General features: G+C 43.2%; 1 protein-coding gene across 5 annotated transcripts in view; it reads left to right on the forward strand.

Moving 5' to 3' along the window:
- The window catches only part of KCNIP1 (potassium voltage-gated channel interacting protein 1), a 371,107-nt gene extending 354,007 nt beyond the window's left edge, over positions 1-17,100 (forward strand). For all 5 annotated transcript variants that reach the window (XM_064161627.1, XM_064161629.1, XM_064161630.1 and 2 more), the window contains exons 3-8: positions 5,770-5,839; positions 8,672-8,742; positions 10,855-10,962; positions 11,924-12,028; positions 12,581-12,643; positions 13,125-17,100. In XM_064161627.1, coding sequence (XP_064017697.1) covers positions 5,770-5,839; positions 8,672-8,742; positions 10,855-10,962; positions 11,924-12,028; positions 12,581-12,643; positions 13,125-13,172 — 465 coding nt within the window. In that variant the 3' untranslated portion in view covers positions 13,173-17,100. The remainder of the gene's footprint in view (positions 1-5,769; positions 5,840-8,671; positions 8,743-10,854; positions 10,963-11,923; positions 12,029-12,580; positions 12,644-13,124) is intronic.
- Positions 17,101-17,612: the final 512 nt, after the last annotated feature.

Raw genomic sequence — 17,612 nt, forward strand, 5'->3', positions numbered from 1 at the left:
ATGAGATTTGACTAAATGAGATTTCAGCACAGCCTGGGGTAGCCTCTGGACTAGTGCCCTGGCTGACCACAGTCCTAAGTATCAGTTCTTTTATTCCTGTTCTTCCGTAATCTCCAAGATCTGTGTCTCCAATCCCTGCAAACCTTCCCAGTCTTTTCCCAACATGTCACTGCTCAGGCCTGGTGTTTCTGCATCAGATTGATGGAAGACCCATTCCTACTCCAGCTCAGTAGTCCACACTAACCAAGCAGTACCCTTGCTGAAGGGCCAAAGGTCCACTCTCTCTCTTTGCCTTCAGTTTCTTTTCCAGTTTTGATAGGGTGCTGTCCACTACTGTCTCTTGATGCAGGACCAAAAGTCCACTTTTACCTTAGCAGTTATCCTAAGATGTATTCTGTGCTATAAGGAATAGTCAGGTTTGCACCTTGGAGTAAGCTGCTGTCATGCTAGAGTTTGCAGGTTCTACAAAACCACGGTAATAGACACAGAACCTCTGGTGGGTCTTGCCTTAGTTTAGTCCTACAAAATGGGATGTGATGCCTACATGAGAAGAGAACACTGAGCTAAAAGGCCTTACTGATATGGCAACAAAATGGTCATGAATAGGCTGGAATAAGAAGAAAGTTTCTGCTCCTCAGAGGAGTAAAGTTTGGGGAACAGTTACAGAATGGGAAGGAGAAGAACAAAAAGCTATTTAAATGTGATAAATTAATGACTAATGAAGTGGTCAAGCATGACAGAGTTGAGCTTAGTAATTCTGTACTTCCTATTTAGGCCATGTTTCTAACAACTTACCTTCTTTGGAACTGAATCTATGAATTTAAAAGGATTGGGATTTTTTGCTCAGCTTGGGGGTTCTGTTAGGGAAAATGCTTGTTGGATGCAAGGGAAATTTTTCTAATACTAAATCAGAAAGCAGACAACCCAAATAGCTGAGGGACTGCTGGAGACATTCCTGCCTTGTTTTAGTGTGAATGTTTTAGCAAACCTGTATTGAAGTGTAGTATGAGATATAATCATCTGTAACAAACCAAGGGGGTTGGACTAAAGCAAACATTATGAGCGAGGTAGAAATGCTCCCATAATTTACTAATCTCCAGAGTAGCCCCAAACTAGGAGATCACAAAGCAATTAAATACATGGGATATGTGAATGCTCAGAGATGTAAACCTGGATTATGGTTCCTGAGGGAGAATACATTAGAGTTGCTATAGCCAGATAATATGTTACCTCTAGTCTGGCAAAATATCCCTCCCCCAATCCTAAACACTCCTTTTGATGGTCTGGCCAAGTTTTGCTGCTGATCCCTGCTAGTCCACTTTACACATCACTGAAAGCAATCAATGAAGTTAATTTCTGAGTCCAGCAGAAGAAAGAAGAGAAAGAGCAGCTTCTGTTAGCTTTTCTTTTTTGTGTGGAGAGTGTTGTTTTTAATGTGGATACAATCCCTTTGTAAATTAGTGGTTTAAAAGAAGGCTTAGCGAGTACATCCAAAAGCCTGACTCGTGCTGGCAATGCCAGTGCTTTTTGAAGATGAGTAGTTTCTGTGCTTAAGAACAATACCAAAACACGTTCACTGTTATTGTTAAAGATATTTAAAGAAGTCATAGATTAAAGAACTGAGAGGTGTTCCCTGACATTTAGCTCTCTGCCATGGAAGGAGGTCTTACACAGGCAAATACTGTACTCAGTTTGGGGCACTTCTAGATACAGGCTGGTAACGATGAGATTGAGAGCAGCCCTGCAGACAAGGACTTAGGGATGCTGGTGGATGAGAAGCTGGACATGAGCCAAAAATGGGCACTTGCAACCTGGAAAGCCAAGGGCATCCTAGGCTGCATCAGAAGAAACGTGGCCAGCAGATCAAGAGAGGTGATTCTGCCCTTCTGCTCTGGAGAGACCTCGCCTGGAGTTCTTGTGTCCAGCTCTGGAACCCTCAATACAGGAAGGACATGGACTAAAGAGGGAGAGGGACTGTTTCCAAAAGCCTGGAGTGATAGGATGAGGTGCAGTGGTTTGAAATTAGAGAAGAGTAGATTTACATTGGATGTTAGTAGCAAGTTCTTTACCATGAAGGTGGTAGAACACTGGAGCAGGTTGCCTGGTTGGGTAGTTGAGGTCCCATCCCTGGGCATATTCAAGGTCAGGCTAGACAAGGCTCAGAGAAGCCTGCTCCTAGAAGGGAACGTCCCTGCTGACTGCAGGGGGGTTGAACTAGAGGACCTTTGGCGATGCCTTGCAATCCAAACCATTGTATATTTCTGTGATACACAAGTTATGGTGAAGGACCATGTGCTGCTTCATACTGCCAAGGAATTTTTCTTGAATGAGTAAACCTTTGTTATCTTCAGTGGAATTTCAAGTGAGAGGAAGCTTACCTGCTCTTTTTCACAGGAGAGATTCCTTTTGAGTCAGCTGAATTAAGTAGTACTGGAGCACTAATGAGGCCTCTTGAGCATTATTTGACTCTTATAAAAGCAAAATTGTGATCAATTAAGTGCAAATGAATTGGTATGAGCATATGTGTCTGAAAGCAATCTAGTTACAGAGCGCTAAACAGGCTGATCAATGCCAGCGCTGCCTCTGCCCAGCACTCCTGCAGGTTTGAGGCAAACTTTCATTTAGCTTCCAGATGGAGCATCAAAAACAATAAGGATGATGTGGAAATTCAGAAAACTTAATCAGGCACCATGGCTGAAACTGCTACAGGAGACCTTGTTCACAGCCTTAAAATTCATTCTTGGGGTCACTAGCACTGATTTGGGGCTTTTAGTAAAACCAGGCTGCTATGCAGCATGAAGTGAGCTAAGGGACTCTGTAGTTGTGGGAAGTATAGAGAAAATAATGCTCAGCACCTAAATTTATAAATCAAGATAATTTAGCATGTGAAGTGATGGTTCTTGGAGAATAATTTCTCTTGAAATACATTGTCACTTAGTGTTTCTCACCAGTGGCACTATGCTGGAAAGGACATGGAAGATCTGCTACAGCTGGAAAGTGCTGTGCTAGGCTTAGCTTTCAAAATAATTCCATCAGTTTGGTCTGAAGTTCTGCAAAGGCCCAGTGTGGGTCTGGGAGCAGCAGCACACCAGTGTCCAACAGGAAGATGTATACCTAAGAATGGCTGTTGATAGGCTTCTGGATCTGAGCTATGACTAAAAGATACCATGAATAAATGTCAGATTATTATAAAGTGCACATGAAATGACAAGCTTGCTCTCCTTCCCTAGCTTGCACAGGATAAAGTAATTTCTCTTGTTCATTCTGTCCTTTGCCACGGGTAGTGAATGTAAAGCAGCAGCAGGTGATGCTGGTAGATCAAAGACTTGAGAAAATGCCTTTTTTCTTTATAGGCTTTTCATAGTGGAAGAACTTCTTGTCAAAGTCTTTTTTGTTCTTAAAAGATACCTAAAGAACTAATCAATAAATAAGTCACGGACTTGAATCTTCCTCCAGCTTTTTGTGTCACCAACTCAAAGGAATTTTCTTAGACTTCCTAAGTTTACTGATTTCCAATTCAGCAACCTCTGGTGGACCAGAATAAGCATTTTGCTGTCTTGACTCTTGTGAGTGGGTGTAACACAGTGAGTGTAGGTACCTATGGAAGCTCCAGGCTGCCAGCAGCGAGTAATGACGCAGTACTGGTGTCTACCCTGATTTGCAAACCGCATGATGTGAAAAATGGTATCCATCCTATTTCTCTAGTAATTCCTGTTAGGATTTCTTAGGGAAAGTAAAGAGAAACAGTGAGAGAACACTGTTGTACTGTAGGATGAATGAACAGGGTACTGGTGTCTTGAACGTGGCCTTCAGTCTTGGGCTGCTGCCTCCAAAAAAGTGTGTTGGAAAGAGAAAGAAGGGTTGGCAAAAGGGTGTTCAGTGCCTTCTGTGCTTTGAAGGGTGGGATGCTTCAGCCTGGAAGAGGTATACAAAAGCAAGAACTACAGAATCACAAGTGACAGGCACGAGTGTCAAGAACAACTGTTTACCTATGCAGGAATTCAGGGCAAGGTAGTAGGAGTTAGAGTCCAAAACCTGAAAGCTGGTGATTTTTTCTGTAAAGTCCTGTGAAACTGCTTGCTGAAGGACCTGTATTAGGACGGGAGAGGACAGGACCCATAGTGTGACACAGGGAGAGGAATGCATGGAGTGAGTAAGCTGCCTGATGCACTCTCTTGATCCTAAATCTAGCTGTCATCTTAAGCATAAGCATCAAGCCACAGTTTCATGAGACATGGAATTAACCTGCTTAGATAATCCATTTTCAGCATGTCCTCCCAAGAGCAGCAGTGCTCTTCTTCCCTCAGCGATGCTGCTTAACTGGGGCTGAGGAATGTGAATTGCTGTGAATGGGGTCAAAGCCTGCAGCAGGGACAGAGCCAGGGTGTCTCTGCCCAGTTGGTATTGCTGAATGTGGGAGAAAAGTGACTCTTATGTATCTGTAGTTCTGTGCTCTGTGGCAAAAAACATTAATGCCACAGTGGTTTTCCTGGTTTGTTCTGGTTATAGTTTTCAGAACTGGCTGTTAGGCAAATCTGTGAGGAAGTGTCATCAGCTGAAACAGATTTTCTGTAATTGAAAACTTGACATAGACAGCAGTGCCCTAGGTGCTTTGTGACCCATGAGCACATGCTCCGACAGCACTGAGCTGATGGGAAGGTAGTAAAGCACCATACTGGAGCTAAACTTGCTCTTGAATTTTACTTGAGTTGTCCAACTAATTTCAGCTTAAATAAGAAGTTGAGACTAAGAAAACAGAATTCACGAAACTTAGACAGTCCTTGCACAGTTGTTTTTCACTGACTTCTCCCATAATCTGTGGTCTTGCATCCTGCTGGGTACCATCTGAAGACCTCCGTTCAGATATCACTTAAAGGGTAAAGCATAAGCATGTGGGGGCCAAGTTCCTCATACCTGCTATGTCTCCCTTTCCATGGGTACCACCCAGACCCTGCAGATGTGTCTAGAGAGCACCTCTAACCAAAAGCAAGTGTGAGCTCTCAAGACACTGATCATCTCTTCCCCCACGAATGCCACCCCATGGGCTAGTTAGTTTGGTCAGGAGAATCTATCAGCCTTTACCTGAATGTTTGCCCCTAATTGAAGCAGCCAAAATTTAAATCTTTACAGTCCAGAACCAGAGCTTTGAAGTAAGTAACCCCACAGGTTGCCAGGATAGAAAACATGCATGACCATACTCTGATTTCTCGGAAGCTTCCAGAATCCTGAGCAGACAAACAGCTTAAAAATGGTCTAACCTTTCTCAACGTATTATTAATGCTTGTTTGTAAGGACTTGCCAGTATATCGTGTACTTACCTGACATGAGCTCCACGGAGGCTATCTGGCTACAGTCTTCTGCTGAGGATTAATGTATTTGTATATGTGGAGGCATTGGACAGGGAAGTGTTAGCTGGCACTGGCATTATTTGTAATTATTAAATGAAAGCTTCACATGACAGAAAGCATGAGCTGCTTTTCTAGGTCATCCTGCAAAGCATCGATTAAACACTGCTGAAAACACTGTTAGAAATGTTATTAGTGGTGAACCAAGTCTACAAGATGCTAAAGAAGAAATTTCAGTCTGAAGTACTCTCATTCTTCAGCTGCACAGGCTGTGAACTCAGAGCACTGTGAGGACAGGAAGGTGATTTGTTTAATCACTCTCGTCAGGCCGGTATAGGTTTACAAATGAACCTTTACAAAGCTGGGTTTTTCTTCTTTGATTCTTTTCTTTCTTTCTTTCTTTCTTTTTTTTGGTTTTCCACAGGAGTGTCCTAGTGGGGTTGTTAATGAAGAAACATTCAAACAGATCTATGCACAGTTTTTCCCTCATGGAGGTAAGTGGAAGTCTTTGTGTCTGTCAGCTCTGTTGAAGCATGCCTTAACATTCATTACTGCCAGCTGGCTGCAAAACTGCTCCACATCATCTGAGCAAGATATGTGAGCTGAGCTACAGCTTTGCAGGATCTTAAACACAGACATCAAGGTAACAGAATAAAGTTAGGCTCTTTGAAACAGTTATTTCACCAGAGTATAGACAAACCCTGCCCTTGTTGTCAGCTCTTTATTCACTGAGTCCAAAATAGGAGCTTGGGGATTGATGCTTTTTTGGTACTGACTTTCTGGATGGCAGAAAGCTCAATCACTTCCCCTCAGTGAGTCTTTTCTTCCTTGCTGTTGGCCTGCTGGCCATGGAGTACCTAGCACAGAAGAGTCCCAGACCTCATTTTGGCCTGTAAATTAATCAAAACCTCCCCAAAATTCTTAAAGCAGATTTCAGTTGATGTGTGAACTGATAGCTACCTGAAACGATCATTTGTGATGCTCGTGTGACTAAGAGGAGGTCATGTTATGCATTGGAATACTTAAAGTATTGTATTCAACTTCTTCTAGCTGGCCAGATGCTGTGAGGGTACCGCTCTCAAATTGGAAGAAATGAATCAGAGGCTTAAGATTTTAGTAAAAGATTCAGTATTTGAGGTGTTCCAAATATATTCCACTCTCTAATAGCTGCAGGAAACGCTCACTGTGGACTGATGTCTGCAATTTCTGCAGACAGGGATCTGCTGGAGAGGGCCCAGTGTTGGCCTTTGAGGAGGATTAGAGGACTGGAGGGCATGGATTATGAGGAGAGGCTGAGAGACCTGGGACTTTTTAGTCTGGAAAAGAGAAGACTTAGAGGGGATTCAATAAATGTTTATAAGTATCTGAAGGCTGGCCAGGAGTGGGGGGACAGGCTCTGCTCACTTGCTCCCTGTGATAGGATGTAAATGGGTGTAAATTGCAGCAAAAGAGGTTCCACCTCAACACAAGGGGGAACTTCTTTACTGTAAGGGTCACAGAGCACTGAAGCAGGCTTCCCAGGGACATCATGGAGTCTTCTCTGGAGCCTTTCAAAGCCTGTCTGGATGTGTTCCTCTGTGATCTGTGTTAGATAGTATTGTTCCTGCTCTGGCAGGGAAGTTGGACTCGATGATCTCCTTGGGTCTCTTCCAACCCCTGACATCCTTTGATCCTGTGACTTCAAGTGACTCCTTTATTTCCATGTGTGAAAAATAACCCGGCACAGAAACCTCTTATTTTCATGGTTAGCTAATTTTTCTTACTCTCTGCTGAGGCTGACAAAGACTTGCCTTGGTTGTGTGTCCCCCATTCCCTTGAAATGTGATTCTGCCTTGGATAATGATGATGGTAGGACAATCATGCTTAATAGTAAATCACTTTAACAGCAGATGTGACTTCATATTTTACTCTGTTTCCTTTCACTTGCTTTCCAAACTGTTTTTATAACCTTAGCATCATAAATTGTGAGATTTCAGATTCCTCTGAGGTTTTTTTCAGTTTTATGGCTCCCTGTGCAGACAAATGTGTACATCCCAGAGGTAGTAAAGTAACTCTAAATTATAAGAACTTGGTGCAGTGTCATCCCAGGCTCATGACATTTTTGTTACACAGGGCCCCTGTCCTCGAAAGGTTTTCATTTTTGCTAATCTGATCTAGTATTTCTTGATGTACATCATACTATGCCAAAATAAAACTTCCATTTTAACATCTTTACTTGTTTAATTTAGCTGATCATGAGCTTTTATTAGAACTGCCCCATAAGTAATCCTTTGGTTTCTTTCCAGAGCTATTTTATTCACAAACCTTATCTTAAAAGAGTAGCAGACTTCCTTCTACACAGCCCAGTGTATTTTATCCTTATGGATGTCAGTAACTTAAGGTTTTGGTGGGTTTTTTTTTTTTTTTTTTTTTTTGCATACTTTTACACTTTCCTGCATTAGAATAATGTGGAAATATTTAATCATTCCATAGAGATCAGAGGAAAAAGATGCTGGGTCGTTCCACCTCACTGCCTGCATCGCACAGGGCACCAGGCCTCACCTGAATACCCAGACAATGAGTGTGAAGACTCAAGTTTGACTAATTCTGTGTGCTGGAGGCAAAGACTAGAAGAGACAAAAAGTGTGTGGCTGATAGAACAGCAGTGAAATAATTACTGTATTCACTTGCTTCCGTCTTAGCCTCTGGTAATACAGACAGCAGTGTGAATTCTCTCCAGAGCAGAGACCAGGCCTATGAAAGTCTTAAGGTGATGGTTGATTATTTTCTGCATACCATCCCTGATTTTCTCAGTTAACAGCCAGCCTTTGTGAGCCTGTATTGCTCCTCTCAACAGAAGACATTTTCTAAACCCAGCAGTTTAAGGTTCAAAAATACACCTGAGATGAGATTTCCCTTTAACAGAAGTGGGCCAAACTGGAACTAGCCCCTTCCAAAGCTGGACAGTCCCTGCTGCATCTCAAACAATACAGAACAGTAGAGGAAGAAGGTTTGTGTGCTTCAAGCACTCTTCAGTGCTCTTGCTGCATTTTCCACCAGAGCTTGTATTACATTTGCCCTAGATTGCTTCAGAGTTTATTCTCATTCTTTCAAGTACAGTCCCATAATCAATTGTTTCTGATGTAATAAAAGCTTTTACATTTCAAGGCTGTTTTAAGGGAGGATGCAGAGATAATGCAGGTCCGTGCTAACATTTACTGGTTCATAGAATATCAGACAGTGCTACAAGGTTGGGGTTTATACCAAAGGAAAGGCCATGAATGTCATTTGGAGCCATCTGTGTATAATGAACTGCTGTTCCTCTTGTTGCCCTTTGTGTTTTTCAGATGCTAGCATGTATGCACATTATCTCTTCAATGCATTTGACACTGCACAAAATGGCTCAGTGAAATTTGAGGTAATTGTCCTACAACCTCCTTTGATGCCCCTTTCTCAATTTCATGCTTTTAAGCTCTTCCATTAATTCCTCATTGTAAACTAGTAGAACTTGTTGGATTATGGGTTAAAGGTTTCGTTCTACAAATCAGTTGGTATTTTAAAACATGATTCACTTTATGCTGATGGAGTTGCACGTTTCCTTTCAGTAAAGAAACCTTTGGATTGCTTAGTGTCACAGGGAGAAAGGGTAGAGATTTTCACAGCAGGCAGGAGTGATCAGGGGCAGTCTCTACTGATAAGAGTGGCACAAGTAATCTGCATTTAAAGAAAAGCCAGTGCCTCTTGTACCTTCTCCAGTCATCATGCAGACTAAATTCTTATATTCCTATGTTCCTGGAATACTGGGGAGGGAGAGGACTAAGTTTATTCGATATATTGCTAAGTGCTTGGTACTCAATGGAGATTAAATCCACCCTTTAACTACAGGGCCTGTTCTTACAGCTACAAATAGGCATACTCTAAGCTCACACATACAGTTGTGGGAGAGCAGCAAAGGGATATGTTAAACCACAGATCTGTGAAGGATGAACTTTTTAGTCTTGAAGACAGTTTAGTGTGAGTATACAACTAGAAATCACAGGCAGTTTGCCTTTGTTGTCAAATTGGCAGATCCCAGGTAAGACTGTGCTACATTGTGTGGTCCTCTTGCAGAAGGGTTGGACTCGATGATCTACTTGGGTCCCTTCCAACCCTTACTATCCTGTAATCCTGTGAAGACTGAGAAATCTGTTCACTTATCAGATGTAGAATGGGAATGTTCCTGTATGTGTGTTTGTCTGTGGCAATGGCTGCAATGGAAGTTTTGCATATGGCAGCTACTCTGTAGTTAGAGGCTTTCAGAAAGCGAAGCAGAGTGGGACACAGGAAAATGCTTAGGTAAGTATATGTTTTTTAAAAAACACCCAAAAGTGCTGAGCTTTACTTCCTGGCAAACCTGTCTCTTTAGTGATTGTCAAACATAAGCATTTTATCTCCTTTTTTGTACTGTTCAGCAAATTCAAATTCCTCTGAGCCTTCAGAAAAAGCAGCAAAGGTTTTTAAGAAGCGATGCACTACCCCGTGCAGAGGTAATGGAGATAACACAGGAAGGACTAAGTACATTAAATGAGATATCAGGAACTGTAGAGCTCTGCTAGTTTGAAGCTCTGCCTGTACTAATAAATCCCTGTAGTGATGCTAGGTACACTGCCTGAGCCACCGGGCACTATAAATGGTAAATTAAAGGTATTGCAAGCAATAGCTTTTCTCTAAGCAAAAAATGCTGTGTGCCAGACTGAGTAATTAGTGGTGGGAATTGCAGATTTTGCCAGAAAACCAAACTTGAGCTTCCCTGCATTGGAGGAGTTTGGGATCTTTCCACATTTGTCAAGGTGAGCACCAAAAAATGCTGGATTTTCTTTCGTCTTTGCCAGTACCTTAGATCTGAAGGTACAACAGTGTGAGTACAGTCCAGCTCTGTTTAACTATGTGGTGGCATTCTGAGTGAGTTCTCCTTACAACAGACCATTTCTAGGAGGTGAATGGCCACTGGAGCATTTGGCAGTACTCTAAACACTGGATATGTATTTTGCCTCAAGCATTACTCCAGCAGCATGCTGTGCTGCTCCTGGCAAGTCCTAGGAGCCAGAGTAGCTACTGTCCTATCAACCTTAAGATCTAAGTCTGCCTGTCTTGGACTGAATGTGCTCTTAATCCCATACCCTCATCTCAGTAGAGGTAAAGGCTACAGCACTGTAGAGTCGTGGAATGGCTTAGGTTGGAAGGGACCTTGGAGATCATCTGCTTTAACTTCCCTGCCATGGGCAGTGATACCTCTCAAATAGACTTGGCTGCTCAAGGCTTCGCCCAACCTGCCTTTGTACCCTGCTGGTGTGACAGCACTCCGATCATCTTAGTGGATGCTGCATCCATTGAGTTCAGAGATGCCATGCTTTTGGAAGAGCAAGTCAGGAGAGACTGATAACAATATGCTCTGTCCTGAAAAGATAAATATTGTCCTTGGCACTGTGTAAAGAAGGTAACTCAGAAAAGAATGCAATGAAAATTCATGCTTCTCTCTGCCTCGCCCCAGGATTTTGTGATGGCCTTGTCCATTCTGTTGCGGGGAACAGTTCACGAGAAGCTAAGATGGACGTTTAACCTCTACGACATCAATAAGGATGGCTACATAAACAAGGAGGTAAGGCTGGTTCTGACAAGTGCTTGATTTCTGAAGAGAGCCAGCTGATTACTACTGCAGAGCAGAATTAATTCCACATGCAGCTAATTAAATGCAAATCAGGCTGTAGTTGAGTATTTGTCTAAGTGCAAGGTGATCTTGTATTCTGTACAGTTCTGTAGACTGCCTTCAATAGATTGCATTAGCCAGGAGCAAAATCCTAGCTATGAGCAGCACAACCTTTGCAGATGGGAGGGTGATGGCAACAATAGCTACTCGGTGACTGTGGTGAGAGGGCTTTCTGTCTGCACTGTGAGCTATGGTGTGGGCTTACCCAAACCACTACAAGCCTGCAGCACCACTCCCAAATCTTGCATTATCATCTGGTTTTGTCTTCTTATCCAGTATTGCTTGCTCCCTTTGTGGGAGTTCTTGGTTCTGAGCATGGTGACCTTGAATATTTTGCAAATACATCTTGGTCTATATTCTCAAAATTGTTGTGCATACCTGGAGGCTTTGTGGTTACTGCTCTGGTCATGGAGATGTCTGGCAGTTTGTGTAGGGTGTGGAGAAGGGCTGGGTTCCCAGTGACTGCCAAGTAGATCCCTGGCTCCAGAGGAGGCTCTAGGACAAGGCTGCTGCTGCAGTGCTCAGGATCAAGCACACCACTTGCAGTCCAGCACTATCCCCAGCAGCTGTGTGTCAGAGGACATGTCCTTCAGTGCTGCCTGACCAGTGGAGGGAGGTGACCACTGCAAAGCCTCCAGCACAGCTGTGACACAGTCATGGCAGAGTCAGGAGCATTTGGTTTCGTAGATGAACTCCTGACAATAGATCTGTCTTCATGCATGTGTACAGGAACTTACTGTGCTGTTTGGTAACGGGAGAAGGAGGGTGAGGAAAAGGGCAGTAAAAGGAAGAAATGTGCTAGTATTGCTCTGAATTTCCCTTCTGTGTCTGTGCTGGCATGCCACCACTGAAGGAAATGATGGACATTGTAAAGGCCATTTATGACATGATGGGAAAGTACACGTATCCAGTGCTCAAGGAAGATGCACCACGGCAGCATGTAGAAGTATTCTTCCAGGTACTTGACTGATGATGTGTTTTTCTCCACACTCGAGCCATGCACTGTTATATTTTACTGCAGAGTTAGCCCTGTGCCACACTATGTATTCCAAAATAACTCCTAGCAGACCTTCACCCTGACACTATAGTGTCTGCTAATTTCCTGGCTCCAAAGGCATTTCATTTATCTCTTAGCCCAAACCTTTGCCCTGGGATGTGCCACATCCAGCAAGTCTGAAGCCTCTGCATGTGCTGCAGCCCTTCTGTGCTTCTTCTCTCAGCTGCTCATAGAGGCAGGAATGTGGGTGCTGGTTGCTGAGGCAGTGAATAAATAAATGATGTAATGAGGTTAGAGGTTGCTGCGTGTGCAAAGGAAAGAGCAGCTCCAGATGACCCCAAAAGCACTTTAAATATCAGACTGAACAAGTCCTTAGCAGCCAACAAATTTAACCAATGACACCAAGTCCATAAAGTGCCCTAGGTTGATTCAGATTCCATCAACTAAGATATGATACTATAACTGCAGTGTTACCTCTGGAAACAGTTCATTGTTTTTTATTTTATTTTGCAGAAAATGGATAAGAACAAAGATGGAGTTGTAACTTTAGATGAGTTTATCGAATCATGTCAGGAGGTAAGGACAAAATCATAACTACAATGAAAGGTTTAGCTCATGCCACAGCATTTGCCTTTCCTTTGAACAAACTCCCTTTGAAACAAGAGGCTGCTCAGGATCCCAGGTTTCCATTGCTCTCTCAGAAAAAACAGCTTCAGGACTGAGTTTCTGGTGAGTTTCTGTCACTTCATAGCAAAGTAGGGTAAGGCCAACCACAGGAGAGGGCCTCTTCATTCCAGTGCTAGTGGACAGTGCTTTTGTTTTGCTGAGCAAACTGCACTCTATGGTTCTGTAGACAAGTAGAAAACTCTAGAGAAAGCTCATACTTGCTTTGCTGAATCAGGACCTGATCCCTGAAGCAACTCCAGCTCATCAAGGATGAAAAGCATGATGAAAGCAAGGCAGCTGACTGCTGTAGCAGCTCTTGGGCCTCTCTTGTGCAGTTTCAAGCTGTGCTTGTCAGTGCTGGTGTTTGAAAGTATATTTTCATTGCTTTCAGGACGACAACATCATGAGATCCTTACAGCTCTTCGAGAACGTGATGTAGCCTTGCCTGGTGAGCACTGAAGGAGTCAGAGACTTTGGGTGTGACAAAGATCTCCTTTCTGGGTGAAAGCTTTTTACAATTCAGCCATGTTCAGCGTGTGAGGATTTTGTATGACATCTCCAACCAAATGGCAACCGAATGCAACCGACCCCACCTCTGCTCGCCGAGAGATGCCGGTGGACCTTTGTTTCATTTTGGAAGCATGTGAATATTTTAATAAATCCTGATGAGGGAGAACTGCTGCTCGAAGATCAATGAGTAATATAGAGCATTGTTTGCTAGGCACAAGTTCTGCTTTTAATCCAGCAAGCTTGACTACATATGATCGCACATGTCGATAGCTTACTCAGCCATCTATTGCAAGTGAAAAGCTCAGCCTGTGCTCCCGCACGGCAAAACGCTTTATGAATGCATTGCCATTTAATCTGCTTCGACAGAAGTCAAACCTGCCAGGGCAGTCTGTAAGAAATGAACAGAGAATGTACCTGGGATGCAAAGCAGACAGCCCATGTAGCCAATATCTGCATTTCTGCAGAAATCCTGCTTCTCCTCTCACATGCACTGGTGTCACCATGCTGCGTTTGGTGGAGTTATTCCTGAACGCATTAAACGGAGGATCTTTGTGCCAGAGGGAGCCAGAAAGGAGCAAAATCTCTGCTGCACATGTAACTATCAAACAATAAAACAAGTCCTCTTCAGTGGTGGCAAGGTCTTGCAAGACCAGGCAGGTTTATAAGGGCTGGTTCAGGAAGATGAATGCTTGCTCTGGTCTCAGCCACCTTCTGCAGCCCCAGCATGTGGCAGGACACCAAGTGGTTCTCCAGTGTGCATCTCAGCAGCACCATAGTCATGTGCTGTGGTCTTTTTGATGTGGTTTGGCACACACTTCCTAGATTCATCATTTGTATTTTTCCACTGGATGCTACAGTAAAGTGTTGCCCACTTTATGAATTTGTTTAATCTTTCCAGTTTTACTTAGTGCAGGAAAGGGCCCAGATGATGCAGCTGTGTATCCACACACAGACCCTGGCACTGATAAAGGGCCCTGTAAGTGTAATTGGGAGCCATTTAGTTGTTGTTAGCCTCAGAATCAGTAGCCAAGTGCACACCTCCCTTTGGGGAGTTTAACAATTTCTACAGTGAAATATTTCTTCCTACAAGGCAGTTGCATGGCTTGTGCAAGTCCCATCTTCCTACTAACGCCAAAAAGAGCATTGATTTGAGGGTTTGGAGTTTTTAATTAGTAAAAGAGAAAGAATCACATAGTGAATTTACACCAAGGCTGGATTTTGCCCAGTAGATTTATTTGGCAGCTAAGGAACATACCAGAGCCTGCTTTGCAAAAGACCTTTAAGAAAGCTAATGCACCAGAGTGCTGGTGCAGTCTCCAGGCAGCTGGTGGCTGAGAAACCAAGGGAAGGAGGGAAGAGCCAACTTTCCTAGCCTCTCAAACCACACTGAAAGGAGAGTGTCTGCCATAGTGCTACATTGCTTACATCCAGCATATATTTTTATTATATCAGATAGTATATTGCAAATAAATGTTAGCAGTGAAGATATATTTTAAAAATGATCTAAGTGGAAGCTTTTTATAATACAAAGTATCTAGAATGCCTCATTTCTGTAGCCCTATATTTTATAAAAATTAATCTATTGAAGTATTGCTGAGTGTAGAAGTAGGTCTGATCAGTATTAGTGTAATGCTATGCTAATTCCCCAGGATGGGACATTTTCCCTGTTTCTCATCCATGCACTTCTGTGTAGTCTGAACTTGATTTCTTTCAGTTGTCCACCTATCATCAAAAGCAGTATTCAAGTGAGGGAAGTTACATGTTCAAGGGAGTAACACTTGCCTTCTTTGTTGTCTTTCATGCACATACTATTAATCGGTCCCTCCCTAGCAGTGATCCAGAGCATGGCAGCTCCAATAACGTGCTGTGTTTTCCAGAAGTGATGCAGTGCTGTGTGAGTAGCCTTGTCCTCCAGTTGTCCAGTAGTGTCTGTTTAGTTCTTATTAATAGGCACTTGATAAAGATGTCAGTCATAGGTGAAATTACACGCCATGTTTACACTGTCCCTTGTTGATTCTTCTTGCAATCACATTAGCAAATGGCAGAATTTAATGTGATAAACAACCTGCCTTTTTTTTCCTCACAACAGAAGACCATCTGTCTATTATCAGTCCAAGCAGTGAAGTTCAGCTGAGGGAAAAGTGGTCAGGATGGTGGTAAATGAGCATTTGCACTGGGCTGGCACAGTGCCTTTCTCCTCTAGCAGAGCTGCTCCAAATGTGTCCATGAGCTGGCACACACAGCCTGAGTGGTTTAGAATGGGCCCTTTCAGAAGGAAACCTTACAAGTTCCATGATACTATGGTCCCTGAAGCTGAAGGAGTTTCTGGAGTCACCGTGCTGAGTCTGGCCTCAGCTACTGTGTGTCTCCACTAGCAGAAGAACCATAGGGATGACACAGGGCGGGTGCCTGTGTTCTAGGGGTTGTAGCTGCTTTCTGTTGAGCGTAGCCCCAGTTTGGCAACGTACTTCAAGCCTGCGTTTGGATGTTACTGTTAGCATGTGGTTACATGTTTGCTAAAACTAGGTAGCCATTTGTGGCCCTGCAAGTTTTGGCATCTCCTGTTCTGCTCCACTGCTGCAGTTTTAAGCTCCCAGTACTGATGGGGATGCTTTAAGCAGAGAGGGAGATGCTGAGAGCCTCACTGTTGTGATTCTACCCTCGAGGCTTTGATTTTGTCCTCATAGGAGTCAAGCCCCCACCTGCATACACCTGATGTGCTCAGCCCTGGGTTGCTGCCTCTCTTCCACTTGAAGCTGGTTGAGGCTGAGACAGGAGGGTTTGCAAAGTGGTGTACAATAGTTGCATTCTCCCGTAGCCCTGACTGTACATTCTGTCTGTGGCAGAGTCACTGCCATTGTCGAGCCATTTTTTATCCCGTTTGTCTCCTAACCTCCCCCCACCCCCACCCTGATATCAGTCAGAAGCTAGTGGACATCAGCACAGAGAAGGCCTCTGGGTTTTGCACGAGCAGCACATGTAATGGCATGTGTGAGCCAACAGATGAGAGATCCAGTGACTGTGAGAGAGTTGTACTCTGCATGGAAATGTCTTTGGGTTTGTTTTTTAATGTTTTCTGTGAATGTTCCTCTGTAAACTTGCAAAGCCTCCCATTGCTCATAAATGGGGCTTGAAATATTTATGGTGAATACAACTACAGCTTTCTAAATAAAACATAGTCTGCTGTTCTAATCTCATGCCATCATAAATCCTGCTGCCAGGATGTGGAAGGTAGTTGCTGTGGCGGCATCTAAGTTACAGTTAGACTATCTGTCAGTGCTATCGGCTGTGCAAATTTTCCCCGAGATGTGAATGTTTAAATAATGTCTGAATCATTTGTCTGGCCCTTTCATCAGTTACAAACATTAGTCTGCATCCTCCTGCCAGCATTTTCTTTAAAACAAAACCACCAAACCTTTCCAACATGCTTTTTAGGCAACAATCTGCTGAAAAATAGGAACGTGATTAATGATAATGCAAAAAAGATGTAATGTGCCTCTTACCATCAGCATTTGTTTCTCTGTTACTCTGAATGAGTAACCACCAGCCAGGCTGTAGCCCTGAGGGGCAAGCATTGTGGGCAGAAATCTGGCATAGCCTGACTGCCACAGGTGTTGAGAACAAACATCTTTATGCCCATGTGTGACCTCTGAGAAGACGGTAGCAGCAGCGTAAGAACCTTTTATGCGGATATTCTTCATGGAAGCACCACGAAATGTGATAACTAAAGCCATGTTAATGGAGGAGCAAGGCATAGCTTCACCCTTACAAATGCTATTCTCCAGCAGCCCTTTGTATTACATTTTGTTGAATGGTTTCAGAATGTTGGTTTTAACAATAAAAAGCCAATACCTGTAGGAGAGTGTCCTTTTTTAAGCCCAGTATGGACTTTTTTTTTTCAGGGACACTGTCAGGTTAAAAATATACTGTGAAAGTCACAAAAGCAAGACTCATACATGGATCTACCTGTCCAGAGGCTGTTCAGCTGCTGAACTGTGCTGGGAGTGTAATGTGTACATGCTAATAATTAATTTGCAGCACTACTTAAAGGGTACTCTTACACCTGGTGCACTGACTTACACCCAACTGAGAGTGCGGATAAACCAGAGTTCAAAAATGTTCTCCCTGCACCACTGATAGTATCTCAGAGTAGCAAACATTGAGAGCTTGTAGTTGTGTCTCTTCAGCATTTTTCCTTAAGAAAAACCAGGAGAACAAGCAACTAAGTTGATGAGTAGTGCAAACACTATTTCATTTTAAAGATAAGAAAAATAAATTAAAACCTTGCAGTGTCCCTTTATCTCTGACCCGTTGTAAACATCTCTTCTGACAGGGAGAAATGCAGAAGGCATTTTGCAAGACTATATAT

This window comes from Pogoniulus pusillus, chromosome 22 (assembly GCF_015220805.1).
Source record: "Pogoniulus pusillus isolate bPogPus1 chromosome 22, bPogPus1.pri, whole genome shotgun sequence".
In the NCBI taxonomy this organism is placed as follows: domain Eukaryota; kingdom Metazoa; phylum Chordata; class Aves; order Piciformes; family Lybiidae; genus Pogoniulus; species Pogoniulus pusillus.